General features: G+C 43.1%; 1 protein-coding gene across 3 annotated transcripts in view; it reads left to right on the forward strand.

Moving 5' to 3' along the window:
* The window catches only part of TAP2 (transporter 2, ATP binding cassette subfamily B member), a 58,028-nt gene that overhangs the window by 36,318 nt on the left and 4,309 nt on the right, over positions 1 to 17,401 (forward strand). For all 3 annotated transcript variants that reach the window (XM_073548718.1, XM_073548717.1, XM_073548719.1), the window contains 5 exons: positions 9,882 to 10,087; positions 11,124 to 11,321; positions 12,119 to 12,247; positions 15,357 to 15,545; positions 16,533 to 16,706. In XM_073548718.1, coding sequence (XP_073404819.1) covers positions 9,882 to 10,087; positions 11,124 to 11,321; positions 12,119 to 12,247; positions 15,357 to 15,545; positions 16,533 to 16,706 — 896 coding nt within the window. The remainder of the gene's footprint in view (positions 1 to 9,881; positions 10,088 to 11,123; positions 11,322 to 12,118; positions 12,248 to 15,356; positions 15,546 to 16,532; positions 16,707 to 17,401) is intronic.

A 17,401-nucleotide genomic window follows, 5' to 3' on the forward strand; every position in this document is an offset into this window, starting at 1 on the left:
CGCCTTCACATAGAATTCTACCGGCAATCCGTCTTTACCTGGAGTCTTATTCTTTTTAGCACTCTTCATCACATTTTCTACTTCTTCCATAATTACGTCCTCATTCAAAATATCACATTCTCCACTATCCAACTTGTTCTCTAACCCAATCAGCACTTCTGAAACAAGACCAGAATCAATCCATTTTTTATCATATAACTTACTATAGAACCTATTCACCTCCTTTATCACATTCTCACCTGACACACACAAACCGTTCCTATCCAGGATTTTATCCATATCAACCTTTCTCCCATTCATTTTCTTAAAAAAGAACCGCGTGCACGTTTCATCTTTCTCAAGATGTTCTATTTTGGTGCGATAGATGATTTCTTTCCCTTTTTCATCCATAACACACTTTAATTCACTCTTTGTCTCAGCCAGCAGATCAGACACATCCATCCCACTTTCTCCACACTTCCTTAACCAGTCTAAGCGCCTGTTTAAATCACTAAATCTACTCCGATAAATAGCAGCTTTTTTATAGCCCCACTTTTTGAAGAATTTTTTGCAAACACCTTAACCCAATCCCACCACTCCAGTACACACGCAAAATCCCTCTTACATACTCTCCACTCTTTATACTTTATTTTTAATTCATTCATCACATCCTCATCTTCTAACAATCTTACATTCAGCTTCCAAACCCCACCCCCATACACACGGTCATCAATCGCACTAAACACACCTCTCAAACACTCATGATCAGAAAAAGGTACAGCATTTTGTTCAAAATTCATACACAACATATTTTTGGAAAACAACATTTTATCTATCCTGGATGCAATACCACCCCTATCAGCATGGTACGTTGGCGGTGGTGGGATGCCAAATTTAAGAGCAGCAGCATCTAGAAGGGAAAAATCAGAAATAAGATTGGATAACTTTTTACCAGTTATGTCACAATTCCCTTCTGTGGTGCAATTAAAGTCTCCAACTAAAACTGTAGGCATTTCGCCCGGAAGAAACAAACTTAATTTTTCCAAAAGAGCCAGACGCTCCTTTTTCCTGTCGTGTCCTGATGGACAGTACACATTAATAATTCTAGCCCGCCACCCCTATAGCTAACGTGCAATTATACATCTACCCACCTCTACCACCGTGTAGCTATCTAAACTAATCTCCCTGTTACCCATTAATATCCCTACACCATCATTCCTATTAACACATGAGCCAGACCATACATGCTGTCCGTAAGGCCAGTCCTTATCGCTTGGCGCGTCCACAATCCCACATTCCTGAAGACAAAAGATGTGAGCATTCATGTGTTTAATATAATCTAGAACAATTGCCCTCCTGAATTTGGATCTAATTTGCCTGACATTCAGGGACGCAATGCCCCAACCAGCTTGGGGAGCCATAACATGACTGTGCTATTTACATGACGACAAACACGCCACTTCCTCTTCAGCCGTTTTCGTCTTCCATTTGGAACTGCAACTTCTTGAATCTGTTTACGTCTGCGGGAATGCCTAAAAAAGCATTGGTGTCAGGAGAGAAGACATTCTGAGGGTAACTACGTTCACTTACCGGACTTAAACCAACTTCACCGGGGTCTGCCCAATCCGTTCTGGGCTTCTTACAGGAAGTTCCAGATTCCTCGTCCTCAGAGGACCTCGCAAGAGTGAAGTCACCTTGATCTCCACAACTGGCAAACTCCTCCTCAGTAGGAAACCAAGATACACTGGGGGTATTGCCAAGAGTACCTTCCAACTCCCCCTCCCCACAGACATCAGACTGATGAGGGAGCTCACATTCAACATCAGTAGCTTCCAAAACTGCCACCTCTGGGCTGGGAGACTCCGTTTGGGGCAGGGCCTCCTCATGTGCATCCATGATTTCAGGATCCTCAATAAGTTCCGGGTCTGAAACCTGTGGAATGTCAACAACAGCAGCAGGGGGTGCAGCTGCCCCACCTGAGACCTCAGCGTAAGACCTAGGACTGATCCTGGCCTTAAGGGCATGTCACACTAAGAGATATCGCTAGCAATATCGCTATAACTAGTGACGTTATAGCGATATTGCTAGCGATATCGCTGTGTCTGATACTTACCTACGACTGGCTCCCCCGCTGGTTATCGCTGATCGCGCGAGAACAGGCTGGACTGTTTCTCGTCGTCTGCTTCCTGCGGCGCTTCCTGCTGTGACGACGAGCGACGCGTGGAGCCGGGCGGGAGGACGCAGGATCGCCTGGTGTGACAGGTAAGTAGCGACCCCCGACCCCTGCAATGTCGCTGGTGAGATCTGCCTGTGTGGCAGCTCACTAGCGACCACTTAGTGATGTACCAGCGATCCTGACAGCGTCATATCGCTGGTCGGAATCGCTGGTACATCGCTAAGTGTGACAGTACCTTTACAGTCCCGATACTTATGGCCCTCCTCACCACAAGCATTACACATAACAGGATTTGTGCAGTCTTTTGCCATATGGCCAGAAGCATTGCAATTCCTGCAAGTTGGCATCTCCTTGCAACTATCCTGGGTATGCCCAAAATTTTTACACCTCCTGCAATACATCGGGGCATCTGGAAAGAACAAAAAAACAGTATTTTTCCCAATTGAAAAATTAAGAGGAGGGTAATGGATGCCTCCTGGGCCTTGGGGATCCATCCCAAATCTCACAAAAAATGTGTACTTCCCGATCCAGAGCCCTTCTCCATTCAAGACCCTGTGGGAGTACTGAACATAAATGCAATGTCTTTTCAAAAATAAATGTCCTCCAGAGAAACAAAAGGGTTGTGCATGAAAACTACAAGTGGGATAGAGTACAGCACAGTAAAGGTAAGACCTTCCAGCAAAGGATTTGCGACTCCATTTTTCAGGGCAGTAAACAAATTCTGGCAAGCTGCCATAGAAGATAGCACCAGTACATACCTGCCTTCTCTCCTAAACTCCTGCAGGCATATTATATCGGACTTCCGAATCTTCAGGATGTCATAAAACACCATGTTGACCAAATATCCCAGGGAAAAATGCAACTTCTTATCTTCAGCAATGTCAATTCTGAATCCATTTTTGACCTGGCTATCACCGGTCCCAGAGAATTGAAGTCGGACTCCCATCGTCCACAACTCCAAGGATTTCCTCCCCGAAACCTCCTGGCTATCTCCCAAAAGCAGCAACCGGCTTAAGCCACCGAAGTGGCGATGCCGGAAGACCAAGAGACAGCACTCAAGGTATTCAGGAAACTCCACACCTCATCAGTGTGGAGTAGGAAACTGGCCAGTAGGAGCAATGCCTAGTAGAAGACTGTGAATAATGAGGATGAATGAACTCATGGAGATCAACATCCAACACTGCGGAGACACCATCACATGTTTCTCAACGCAGTGATTCTAGAGCAATGCCCCCATCCCTTATGGGAAATATGTAAAAACATGCAAAACACAAGCCGCGGAGACACCATCACATGTTTCTCAACGCAAGCAATGACTAGCCAGGTCTTTCCCCGGGAAGGAACAACCACGGGAAGGGCAGTCTCCAATGAAGGAAACCACCTATGCCAAAATATGGTATCCATCCACGGACAGCTGTTTCCTTTTTTTTTTTTAAAACCATTCAGGTTAGTTATAAACAACTCAATATAAGCTCATCAACTTAAACGTCGTTGTTTCAACTCTCATCATCATGGTTCATATTTATTTTAGTATAACAAACCAAGGGTATACACAAAAAACATCCTGAGCATCAATAAACATCACTAAAATTCACTGATATTTGATCAGGTGCTGCCATTTTTTAAATTTCCAGACACCCTCTGCATCAGAACCACCACCCCTTTCGCTGTCTAATTTATAAATCAAGTATAATCTAGAAAGGATCAGCCCGACACACTTATTCACAGATACATGCTTCTCTTTGACAATTCCTAAATTCCTCACATCCCACAAACTCTGCATCACACAAGTCATAATTAACCATAGGATTCTATTTTTCACACGACCACATGCACCAATTCCAAACATCGCAACTCGCCAGTCAATAAAACACCTGCTAACTCCTTACACAACCCACCTACACACTTTCACACACTGCACGCGTAATCACAGTCCCACATAGTATGCCACACAGTCTCACATCCACCACATCCTTCCCTTGGGCACACATCAGTTCTGGTCAGACCTCGTCTCTTCTGAACCTGTCGCACAGGTAAAATATTGTGCAAGGACATCCATACAATATCCCTTTGTCTATCAGACATCTCGTGCGTTCCCAAACTCTTCCTTGCAACCGAAACTTCATTCCCTCTCAACCCCACAATATTACATTCCACATCATTCTTACGTATTATTTTCATCACATTCTTAGCCATTCTAAAATTATTCATCGGCACACTCAGCAAATCATGCTTCCTCACAACCTCTCAATCACCTCATACCAGACCGGACACTTGAAAGCAGCAGGCACTCTAGCATCCCTCTTTCTCCAACATAAGCCATATAACATCCAACCACCAGAATAACTTGCCATATACGCTCCCTTATTTCCTTTATTCAGCAAAATAACAACAGTTTTGATATACTGAAGCCCCAGAAAAATCTCAATGTTTGGAAAGGCCATGCCACCATGGTGACACGCCTTGAAAAGACTCTCTCTCTCAAGTTTCTCTATTTTACTGCTCCAGAAAACAGTAAAAACTAACTTTTCCACTCTTTTTATTTTCCTACATGATGGTGGAAAAACTGTTGCAATAAAAAGCAAAATCGGAAGAATCACCGCTTTTATGACCAAAATCTTACCACTCAAGGTCAAGTCTCTAGCATCACTGCGTTGAGAAACATGTGATGGTGTCTCCGCAGTGTTGGATGTTGATCTCCATGAGGTCACTCATTCTCATTTTCACAGTCTTTTACTAGGCATTGCTCCTACTAGCCAGTTTCCTACTCCACACTGATGAGGGGCAATACCCTGAAACAGCTGTCTGTGGATGGATACCATGTTTTGGCATAGGTGGCTTCCTTCATTGGAGACTGCCCTTCCCCTGGTTGTTCCTTCCCGGAAAGACCTGGCTAGTCATTGCTTGCGTTGAGAAACATGTGATGGTGTCTCCGCGGCTGTTGATTTACATGTTTTTGCATATTTCCCATAAGGGATGGGGGCATTGCTCTAGAATCACTGAGTTGAGAAACATGTGATGGTGTCTCCGCAGTGTTGGATGTTGATCTCCATGAGGTCACTCATCCTCATTTTCAAAGTCTCTCAGTCGCCAAAAATTTAACTTACGCTCTATGCGCAATCCACACTCCTCCCAGCTCTCCTTACCTTCCAAGTCCTTATTAAATAATACTCCCAGCACATTGATAGCACCCTTCTCACACTTTACCCTTCTCACAACACTACCAATCACCTCACGCATACGATTCGCCAACAATTTGCTATAGATTTTGTAATCTGCGTTCAGCAATGTTATAGGTCTCCAATTCGCTAAACACTTTCTCTCACCTTTCTTATGCACAAGCACAACCACCCCCTCTTTCATTGATTCACACAACTTACCACTCTCCCACATATACTTACATATCTCAGTCAAATCAGCACCCAGAAAATCCCACGCCTTCACATAGAATTCTACCGGCAATCCGTCTTTCCCTGGTGTCTTATTCTTTTTAGCATTCTTCATCACATTTTCTACTTCTTCCATAATTATGTCCTCATTCAAAATATCACATTCTCCACTATCCAACTTGTTCTCTAACCCATTCAGCATTTCTGAAACAAGACCATAATCAATCCATTTTTTATCATATAACTTACTATAGAACCTATTCACCTCCTTTATCACATTCTCACCTGACACACACAAACCGTTCCTATCCAGGATTTTATCCATATCAACATTTCTCCCATTCATTTTCTTAAAAAAGATCTGCGTGCACTTTTCATCTTTCTCAAGATGTTCTATTTTGGTGCGATAGATGATTTCTTTCCCTTTTTCATCCATAACACGCTTTAATTCACTGTTTTGTCTCAGCCAGCAGATCAGACACATCCATCCCATTTTCTCCACACTTCCTTAACCAGTCTAAGCTCCTGTTTAAATCATTAAATCTACTCCGATAAATAGCAGCTTTTTTATAGCCCCACTTTTTGAAGAATTTTTTGCAACACACCTTAACCCAATCCCACCACTCCAGTACACACGCAAAATCCCTCTTACATACTCTCCACTCTTTATACTTTATTTTTAATTCATTCATCACATCCTCATCTTCTAACAATCTTACATTCAGCTTCCAAATCTCACCCCCATACACACGGTCATCAATCGCAATAAACACACCTCTCAAACACTCATGATCTGAAAAAGGTACAGCATTTTGTTCAAAATTCATACACAACATATTTTTGGAAAACAACATTTTATCTATCCTGGATGCAATACCACCCCTATCAGCATGGTACGTTGGCGGTGGTGGGATGCCAAATTTAAGAGCAGCAGCATCTAGAAGGGAAAAATCAGAAATAAGATTGGATAACTTTTTACCAGTTATGTCACAATTCCCTTCTGTGGTGCAATTAAAGTCTCCAACTAAAACTGTAGGCATTTTGCCCGGAAGAAACAAACTTAATTTTTCCAAAAGAGCCAGACGCTCCTTTTTCCTGTCATGTCCTGATGGACAGTACACATTAATAATTCTAGCCCGCCACCCCCTATAGCTAACATTTGCAATTATACATCTACCCACCTCTACCACCGTGTAGCTATCTAAACTAATCTCCCTGTTACCCATTAATATCCCTACACCATCATTCCTATTAACACATGAGCCAGACCATACATGCTGTCCGTAAGGCCAGTCCTTATCGCTTGGCGCGTCCACAATCCCACATTCCTGAAGACAAAAGATGTGAGCATTCATCTGTTTAATATAATCTAGAACGATTGCCCTCCTGAATTTGGATCTAATTTGCCTGACATTCAGGGACGCAATGCCCCAACCAGCTTGGGGAGCCATAACATGACTGTGTTATTTACATGACGACAAACACGCTACTTCGTCTTCAGCCGTTTTCGTCTTCCATTTGGAACTGCAACTTCTTGAATCTGTTTACGTCTGCGGGAATGCCTAAAAAAGCATTGGTGTCAGGAGAGAAGACATTCTGAGGGTAACTACGTTCACTTACCGGACTTAAACCAACTTCACCGGGGTCTGCCCAATCTGTTTTGGGCTTCTTACAGGAAGTTCCAGACTCCTCGTCCTCAGAGGACCTCGCAAGAGTGAAGTCACCTTGATCTCCACAACTGGCAAACTCCTCCTCAGTAGGAAACCAAGAGTACCTTCCAACTCCCCCTCCCCACAGACATCAGACTGATGAGGGAGCTCACATTCAACATCAGTAGCTTCCAAAACTGCCACCTCTGGGCTGGGAGACTCCGTTTGGGGCAGGGCCTCCTCATGTACATCCATGATTTCAGGTTCCTCAATAAGTTCCGGGTCTGAAACCTGTGGAATGTCAACAACAGCAGCAGGGGGTGCAGCTGCCCCATCTGAGACCTCAGCGTAAGACCTAGGACTGATCCTGGCCTTACAGTCCCGATACTTATAGCCCTCCTCACCACAAGCATTACACATAACAGGATTTGTGCAGTCTTTTGCCATATGGCCAGAAGCATTGCAATTCCTGCAAGTTGGCATCTCCTTGCAACTATCCTGGGTATGCCCGAAATTTTTACACCTCCTGCAATACATCGGGGCATCTGGAAAGAACAAAAAAACAGTATTTTTCCCAATTGAAAAATTAAGAGGAGGGTAATGGATGCCTCCTGGGCCTTGGGGATCCATCCCAAATCTCACAAAAAATGTGTACTTCCCGGTCCAGAGCCCTTCTCCATTCAAGACCCTGTGGGAGTACTGAACATGAACATAAATGCAATGTCTTTTCAAAAATAAAGCAATGTCCTCCAGAGAAACAAAAGGGTTGTGCATGAAAACTACAAGTGGGATAGAGTACAGCACAGTAAAGGTAAGACCTTCCAGCAAATGATTTGCCACTCCATTTTTCAGGGCAGTAAACAAATTCTGGCAAGCTGCCATAGAAGATAGCACCAGTACATACCTGCCTTCTCTCCTAAACTCCTGCAGGCATATTATATTGGAATTCCGAATCTTCAGGATGTCATAAAACACCATGTTGACCAAATATCCCAGGGAAAAATGCAACTTATCTTCAGTAATGTCAATCCTGAATCCATTTTTGATCCGGCTATCACCGGTCCCAGAGAATTGAAGTCGGACTCCCATCGTCCACAACTCCAAGGATTTCCTCCCCGAAACCTCCTGGCTATCTCCCAAAAGCAGCGACCGCCTTAAGCCACCGAAGTGGCGATGCCGGAAGGCCAAGAGACAGCACTCAAGGTATTCAGGAAACTCCGCACCTCATCAGTGTGGAGTAGGAAACTGGCCAGTAGGAGGAATGCGTAGTAGAAGACTGTGAGAAATGAGGATGAATGAACTCATGGAGATCAACATCCAACACTGCGGAGACACCATCACGTTTCTCAACGCAGTGATTCTAGAGCAATGCCCCCATCCCTTATGGGAAATATGTAAAAACATGCAAAACACAAGCCGCGGAGACACCATCACATGTTTCTCAACGCAAGCAATGACTAGCCAGGTCTTTTCCCGGGAAGGAACAACCAGGGGAAGGGCAGTCTCCAATGAAGGAAACCACCTATGCCAAAACATGGTATCCATCCACAGACAGCTGTTTCGGGGTATTGCCCCTCATCAGTGTGGAGTAGGAAACTGGCCAGTAGGAGCAATGCCTAGTAGAAGACTGTGAAAAATGAGGATGAATGAACTCATGGAGATCAACATCCAACACTGCGGAGACACCATCACATGTTTCTCAACACAGTGATTGTAGAGCAATGCCCCCATCCCTTATGGGACATATGTAAAAACATGCAAAACACAAGCCGCGGAGACACCATCACATGTTTCTCAACGCAAGCAATGACTAGCCAGGTCTTTCCCCGGGAAGGGCAGTCTCCAATGAAGGAAACCACCTATGCCAAAACATGGTATCCATCCACAGACAGCTGTTTCGGGGTATTGGCCCTCATCAGTATGGAGTAGGAAACTGGCCAGTAGGAGCAATGCCTAGTAGAAGACTGTGAAAAATGAGGATGAATGAACTCATTGAGATCAACATCCAACACTGCGGAGACACCATCACATGTTTCTCAACGCAGTGATTCTAGAGCAATGCCCCCATCCCTTATGGGAAATATGTAAAAACATGCAAAACACATGTTTTTAGGTGAATTAAATACATGCCATATATACTGTATATGTAAAACAAAAAATGACCTAGTTTGCATTTTGCTTTTTGTAATTTCTTGGGTATAGACTTTTGACTAATAATACTCTATATCCTCCAACAGAAGCCTCTGATACATGTCACTAGACACAGAGTCGCAAACATCGCCTAGTTAATCCCATTGTAATAAAACATTTAGCCTGACCTAAACTACCATTTTTATTTTGGGTTCCCTATCAGTCTACTCTTTCCTAAACAGGAAAAATAAAAAGGAAAGCCCACCCATATCGGCCCACTGGATGGCAAAATCACACGCTTATGCTGACCATATAGGACAGATAAGTTTGGTACAAGTGTCATAAACTTAGCTTAAAAATCAAATGAAATCCCACAGCGATCCCTTGATCAAATTTTAAGCTCATACTTTATACGAACATTTGTGTGAGAGGCGTCAGACCAGGATCCAAGGGGTAACGTTCCTCCTTGCGGAGATGGATAGCACTCGTATGTGAAAAACTGACGTGTGAATGAGCCTTTAGAAATGAGTTAATGTGCATTTTACTCTTCTCCGACAGGTGACATCTCCTCTCGACTATCAAACGACACGTCTCTTGTGAGTCGCTCTATTGCCGCCAATGTGAACATAACCCTGCGGACATTGATAAGATGCGTTGGTCATTACCTCTTCATGTTGTCTCTATCTTGGCGTCTTACACTCCTGACCTTTGTGAGCATGCCACTAATTTCCATCGTTCAGAGCATATACAACAAATATCACGAGGTGCGTATATGTGCGGGGATGGGGCACAGATCACTGTATGTCATAACCATTTCCCTATGGTTCTATAATCATTGCATCTAATACTATTGGTTACATTTATTATGGTTAATTGTTTAAGGGTAAATTGACAAACTGAAAATTTGGTACGGATTTTCACAACGGATTTTATCCTTTGCAGTCTATAGAAAGAAATTGACATCAAAATCTGCAAGTAACTTGGATTTAATTGTAGATTTGCTATGAAATCCTTAGTAGAAAAACATCTACAGCTTTCACTTTTCATCATACTTTTTGAATTAGTTTTAATTGCTCATTTTTATTTTTATTATCTTTAGACAATTGGGGTATGGTCGCACAATGTTTTACATAAATTTTGAAGCAGATCCGCTTCCAAGTCCAATTCAAAATGTATTCAGAGAGTATTTTTAGTGGATTTTAATGTGGATTTTGAAGTGGATCAGTTTCAAAATGTATGTATAAAAAAAAATCTTTGTGTGTACATGGTCTTAATAGGTCTCATCCACATGGCTGTATTAGGGCTCCATATCATTCGGAGCTGGCATAAGGCTCCCATAACGGTGAATAGACAGAGCAATAAAGACCAATAGTAACATGTAAAATACTCAAGATACATAAAAAATGGCAGCAGAGCCTTTCCACAATGTATAGCAGGTCTGAACTGTTTTCAACTAGATGATGGTATTTTGGAATATACCCTTTTGGCCAAAACCAACAAAACCGCTGGTGTGAAAAAAAGAAAAAATGTTTATAGTGACCCATGCATTTCTTGACACCATTTCAGTCATCTGAGCTACATGAGGAAACTGCATGGACTGTACCACACTGGCACTTCACAGGAAAAGAGACAAACTCCTATCACAGTAACTGGTGATGATTAGACGGCTCCCGTCATACATTTATCATGTAGAAGATGGAAACATGTTTTTACTTGAGTGTTTTTTAAGTATTATTTGCATAAATATTTATTTTCTAATCCACAAAATTAATTTACTTATTTTTTAATTTCTTCTCTCAGGATCTTGTGAAGAAGGTGCAGGATTCGATTGCCAGGTCTAGTGATCTCGCAAAAGAGATTATTGAGTCAGTTAAAACGGTGCAGAGTTTTGCTGCAGAACAAGAAGAAGTGAAAAGATACGAAGAGTCCCTGAAAAAGACTCACAATCTGCAGATGTGGAGGGACATGATCAGAGTTCTGTATCTCCTGTTAATAAGGGTGAGCAAACACGTCATATTGCTGGTGGTTACTGTACATTGTGTGTGACAAGATGGCTGTACATAAGCTATTAGCCTATATTCACTTGTTGGATAGGACAAGGATTTCGGCTTGGCTTCCACTGTAGAATTCACTTGAAATCCAACCACAGCCCACATCCTGCTCATGGGAAAATACATGTTCTGCACGGAATAGTGGAGACTTGTCCTCAGTGAATGACAATGCACCTGGTCCGTATGTGGATCCACGGCAGTGAGAAGTGCAAATCCACAGCATACCAGGAGCAGAAATCCTACCTGACCATCGAATTTCTACTACAGATTTTTGCCCCTTCATCCAGAAGAACATTTGTGAGGTCAGACCCTGATGACGGGAAGAGGCCGGGCTCACAATCTCTGTTGATGATGAAGTTGATGTCCAGGCTCTGAGTGAAAGGTCATGTTCTTCCCCCAAATATGTCTACATGAACCTTGTGCTCTGGGCACAGCCATGGGGAACAGAAAAGAGCATTCCTCAAACTGTTCCCACAAAGCTGGAAGAATTAAGATTTCCCTTCACTGGAACTAAGAGACCAAGGATGACGCCTGATGTTTCCCCATAGCATTATCCTCCTCCATCATCTGTATGGCAGGCACAATGCAGTCAGGGGGTAACGTCCTCCTTATCTTCAAAAATAGATGTGGTCTCTGTCACAGCAAGATAAAAATACCTAAATGTGACTGATATCTGTGCTCATAGTGGTGATTAGCGGTGTACCCTGGCGATAAAGACGCTTTTCTTTCCTTCATTTCCTTCAGATCATCAATCTGGGGTCACAAGTTTCCATGTTATGCTATGGACACACATTAATCCTTGAAGGAGAGATGACCACCGGGGCGATGGTGTCCTTCATCATCTACCAGATGGAGTCTAGCAACTACATACGGGTAAGAGACCAAAGAAATTACAATGGTACATGTTTTCTAAAGGCAAAATATATATATATACTGCTCAAAAAAATAAAGGGAACCCTGGACACTCTTACTGAGCAGACACATGGATATTAGTGACCTTCCTATCATTTCTAACTGTTGTTTATTCCATTTTCACAACAGCAAGAGAAACTGAATCACAATCGGTGTTGACTTCACAGAGGTTTGACTGACTTGGAGTTACATTATGTTGTTTAAGTGTTTCCTTTATTTTTTTGAGCAATATATATATATATATATATATATATATATATATATATATATATATATATATAGGCAGAAAATTTGGAACAGCACCAAGAAAATATCTTACTGGTGTGCAGTAAAAAACAGACAATGTGATTTTCTGGATTTTTTTTCTCAGTTTGTCTCCCATAGTTGAGGTCTACATATGATGTAAATTACAGACGCCTCTCATCTTTTTAAGTGGTGGAACTTGCACTATTGCTGACTGACTAAATACTTTTTTGCCCCACTGTATATATATATATATATATATATATATATATATATACATACACTAGTGGAGGCCTGATGCTATCGCATCGGGAGGGCGGTATTGTCACCATGGAGGTAGGCTTTGCAGTGTTGAGAATCTCCCCCCCACATGTGCTCACCCACCTATCCACTCTCTCTTTCCCCATGTGCTGACTTCTCCCGTCTGTGCGCTCTTCTTTGACCTGTTTACCCCATGTGCTATCCCCCTTGTCATGTTTCTGCGGTAACTTGGATTGCCGTCCTTTTCTTTGATGGTATATTCTTGGTATTTTTTTGATGTTGGCATTGATATTTGCTTTTTAAAGGGGTTTTCCCACGAACGAAAGTTGATTTTAAAAATTGTCTGTGTCTGACCATGTACAGAACATACCACAGCTCCTAGGCAGGAGAGGAAGCAAACGACAATACTGACATTACAGCTGGAGTTCGCAGAGGATACATTTTGTGAGGTAAAATATTGTTTAAAAACAGTCAGTGATATATTTTACCTTACAAAATGAATCCTCTGTGATTCCCTGCTGTAATGTCAGTATTGTGTTTTGCTTCCTCCCCTGTCCAGGAGATGTGATATGCTCCGTACACGGTCATGTAACCAGCTTCCTCTGCCTGTAGACACGTTGTGCATCTGCCGCCGGGATCAGCCGAATGATTCATTGCGCCTGTGCGAAATTCGCGCAGGCGCAGTAAATCAGACGGCCGCCATCTTTGTGCAGACAGATAGCGGCAGTCACATTAAAACTGCGCATGCGCTCCTCCTGCACCAGCGGTCAGTGAATCATCCGGCTGATCACGGCGGCAGCGAGTTCGCGACAGTGTTCCGCTGGTGGTACCGCGCAAGAGGCTGCGTACGGCGTATACAGTGTGTGTGTGTTTGGTACGTACAGCTTATACAGTGTGTGTTTGTGTGGTGCCTACGGCGTATACAGTGTGTGTGTGTGTGTGTGTGGCACTACCAGCAGTTTCCATATTGAGACACCCATCACTTGGGTGTCCCAATATGGCGGTCGGTGAACTTCTGCCGCTTGGAATTCTGAGATCCGGACACATCTGGACGGAACAGGATGTGAAGACATTACAAGGTAATTATATTATATATATATATATATATATATATAGTATAGACCAAAAGTTTGGACACACCTCATTCAAAGCATTTTCTTTATTTTCATGACTATGAAAATTGTAGATTCACTCTGAAGGCATCAAAACTATGAATTTACACATGTGGAATTATATGATTAACAAAAAAGTGTGAAACAACTGAAAATATGTCTTATATTCTAGGTTCTTCAAAGTAGACACTGTTACAGAACCAACAGACACCTTTTGCTTAGATTATTGCTTTGCACACTCTTGGCATTCTCTTGATGAGCTTCAAGAGCTAGTCACCGGAAATGGTTTTCACTTCACAGGTGTGCCCTGTCAGGTTTAATAAGAGGGATTTCTTGCCTTATAAATGGGGTTGGGACCATCATTTGTGTTGTGCAGAAGTCTGGTGGATACACAGGTGATAGTCCTACTGAATAGACTGTTAGAATTTGTATTATGGCAAGAAAAATGCAGCTAAGTAAAGAAAAACGAGTGGCCATCAAAGAACACAAGGAATGGACATTAGACCAGTAGAAATTTGTGCTTTGGTCTGATGAGTCCAAATTTGAGATCTTTGGTTCCAACCACCGTGTCTTTGTGCGACGCAGAAAAGGTGAACGGATGGACTCTACATGCCTGGTTCCCACCGTGAAACATGGAGGAGGAGGTGTGATGATGTGGGGGTGCTTTGCTGGTGACACTGTTGGGGATTTTTTCAAAATTGAAGGCATGCTAAACCAGCATGGCTACCACAGTATCTTGCAGTGGCATGCTATTCCATCCGGTTTGTGCTTAGTTAGACCATCATTTATTTTTCAACAGGACAATGACCCCAAACACACCTCCAGGCTGTGTAAGGGCTATTTGACCAAGTAGGAAAGTGATGGGGTGCTACGCCAGATGACCTGGCCTCCACAGTCACCAGACCTCAACCCAATCGAGATGGTTTGGGGTGAGCTGGACCGCAGAGTGAAGGCAAAAGGGCCAACAAGTGCTAAGCATCTCTGGGAACTCCTTCAAGACTGTTGGAAGACCATTTCCGGTGACTACCTCTTGAAGCTCATCAAGAGAATGCCAAGAGTGTGCAAAGCAGTAATCAAAGCAAAAGGTGGCTACTTTGAAGAACCTAGAATATAAGACATATTTTCAGTTGTTTCACACTTTTTTGTTAATTATATAATACCACATGTGTTAATTCATAGTTGTGATGCCTTCAGAGTGAATCTACAATTTTCATAGTCATGAAAATAAAGAAAACTCTTTAAATGAGAAGGTGTGTCCAAACTTTTGGTCTGTACTGTATGTACACAGCTCTGTACACCACGTAGTGACCATTCTCGGGTACTGTGGCTCTGGTCCTATTGAAGTAAATGGGAGCTGAACATTAGTGCACAAGACTGGCCACTATGCAGTGGGATACCCCCGGTATGGAGCACTGCCAGGTGTCATTTACCTTTTTTCCGCCGTTGTTTTTTAGAGCCTTATTCACATGCTCAGTGAGATAACCCATTCTGCAGGAGTCGCCTCCAAGATCTTTCAGTACCTGGATCAGGAGCCTAAGATCTCCACGTCAGGATCACTTTGCCCACAAGATTTACGTGGTGAATTTGAGTTCAGAAACGTCACATTTTATTATCCGTCCCGTCCAAACACCCCGGCGGTGCAGGTGAGTGTGTGCGACACAAAACCACACAACACCCTGTATTTTATATACCTTACATAACGACAGCTATCTCTCCTGGCCCCCCATACACGTGCATGCTCAATCCTTCTCTTCCCCAACATCTTCCATTATGTGGCCTCCATACAGATTGGACAGACATATGTCCCGGTAGAGTCCTCCGAACTTTCTGTTTATGGAGGCCTAACTCTTTTAGCACAGGACCTGTTACCATTGTCCTTAGGATAGGTTATTAATATTAGATTGGTGGGGTCTAACATCCAAGACCCCCACCAATCACCAGTAATTAGCTACAGCTGCCACTTCCAGCCGCTTATGAATAGCAGCTGTTCTGCAGCACCCGGCAGTGGACGCTACACATTGCTACTCAATTCAAGGTTTCCATCCTTCCGCTGCTAATGCAAATAACATTTGATTGGTTCGGCTGCTGGTTGTCGGACCTCCACCGATATGATATTGATGATCTTTTGTGAGGGTGTATGATAGTAGTGGAAAACGTCTTCAAATGTAGAGCAGTTCATGAGCAAGAAACTACAACTCTTGTTACTGACCTGAGCCCAATTATCCTACTCACCGTAGAGAGCTGGTGTTCCCATCACATCCACAGGTTAATGTGGCCTGCCAATAGACTTCATACTGGATAGAAATAGTATTAGGCCGATAAAAAAGATATGTGTGAAGGGGACTGGCTGACTGCTCATTTCAACAGCCAGGCTAGCCCCCTTATCTATGGGTTGGCTTTGTTAGAGAAGGGGGCTGGCTTAGAATTCACGTGAGCAGTCAGTCATCCCCTGCACACAGCTCCTCCGGACTCTGAGATCGGGGATCCTTTTCGATGTACAATTAGTAAGTTCCATCCCGCGTCTCATTGTATACGTCACTTTGACATCTCATATACTTTCTATACGTGTCCTGTTCTCTCATTCTCCCTTGATTATATTCATCCCCTATAATTTATTTTACGTCTGACAGGACTTATCTTTCAGTCTTCCCCCGGGAAGCGTCACCGCTCTTGTTGGACTCTCAGGAGGGGGGAAGACGACCTGTGTGTCCCTTCTGGAGAGATTCTACGAGCCCCAGAACGGGGAAATCCTTCTTGATGGGAGACCGCTGGCTGACTACGACCATCAGTATCTGCACAGTAAGGTACGACTGGTATAAAGGCACAGCTATCCGGAGCATCGACCGCACACAAATCTTCAGCAGCTGATGGTTATCTATTAATATATATTAATGTTTCACACTTTGTTCCCCAATGTGATCGGAAATCCAGAATATTGTCCACCCCCCAGGATCACCTGCTTTATATCAGATATTTAATGGAACCTTCATATTTATACATGGATGATGTTACTGATTGTATATGTGTCATTTATACTATCTGCTGGTTGGTTGTGTGTTTAATGCTTCTTTAATTCTGGGGCTCATTAATCACAATTGTTCTTCTGGAAAAGCCTCGCTCCATTACCACCGTCACCAGTATCAGATCGGTGGTGGTGCTGACTGTCGCTGCTTTGTAGGTCTCGTAGCCACAGGCTGTAGAGCCAGAACAGCTAGGTACTATGTGTTATGGCCGCACTCTGTACTGCCGCTCAGCTGCCAATAACGTGAATGTAATCTGAGCTGCAGTACCTGCGACCAGCCACAACACAGTGTAAGGAGCTGTGTCCTCCATAGCTTTGTACATGGTGTACTTGACAAACAGCTTACTGGTGGTGGTGTGGGATGTCAATCAGATATTGATGATCTATTCCAAGGAAAAACAATCAATTTCAAAGTTCCGGACATTCACATAAATAATGAAGTAATTAAACTATTTTTTTTATTTAATCATTGATCAG

Source organism: Dendrobates tinctorius, unplaced genomic scaffold, assembly GCF_039654945.1.
Source record: "Dendrobates tinctorius isolate UK_male_01 unplaced genomic scaffold, ASM3965494v1 ptg000158l, whole genome shotgun sequence".
Lineage (NCBI taxonomy): Eukaryota > Metazoa > Chordata > Amphibia > Anura > Dendrobatidae > Dendrobates > Dendrobates tinctorius.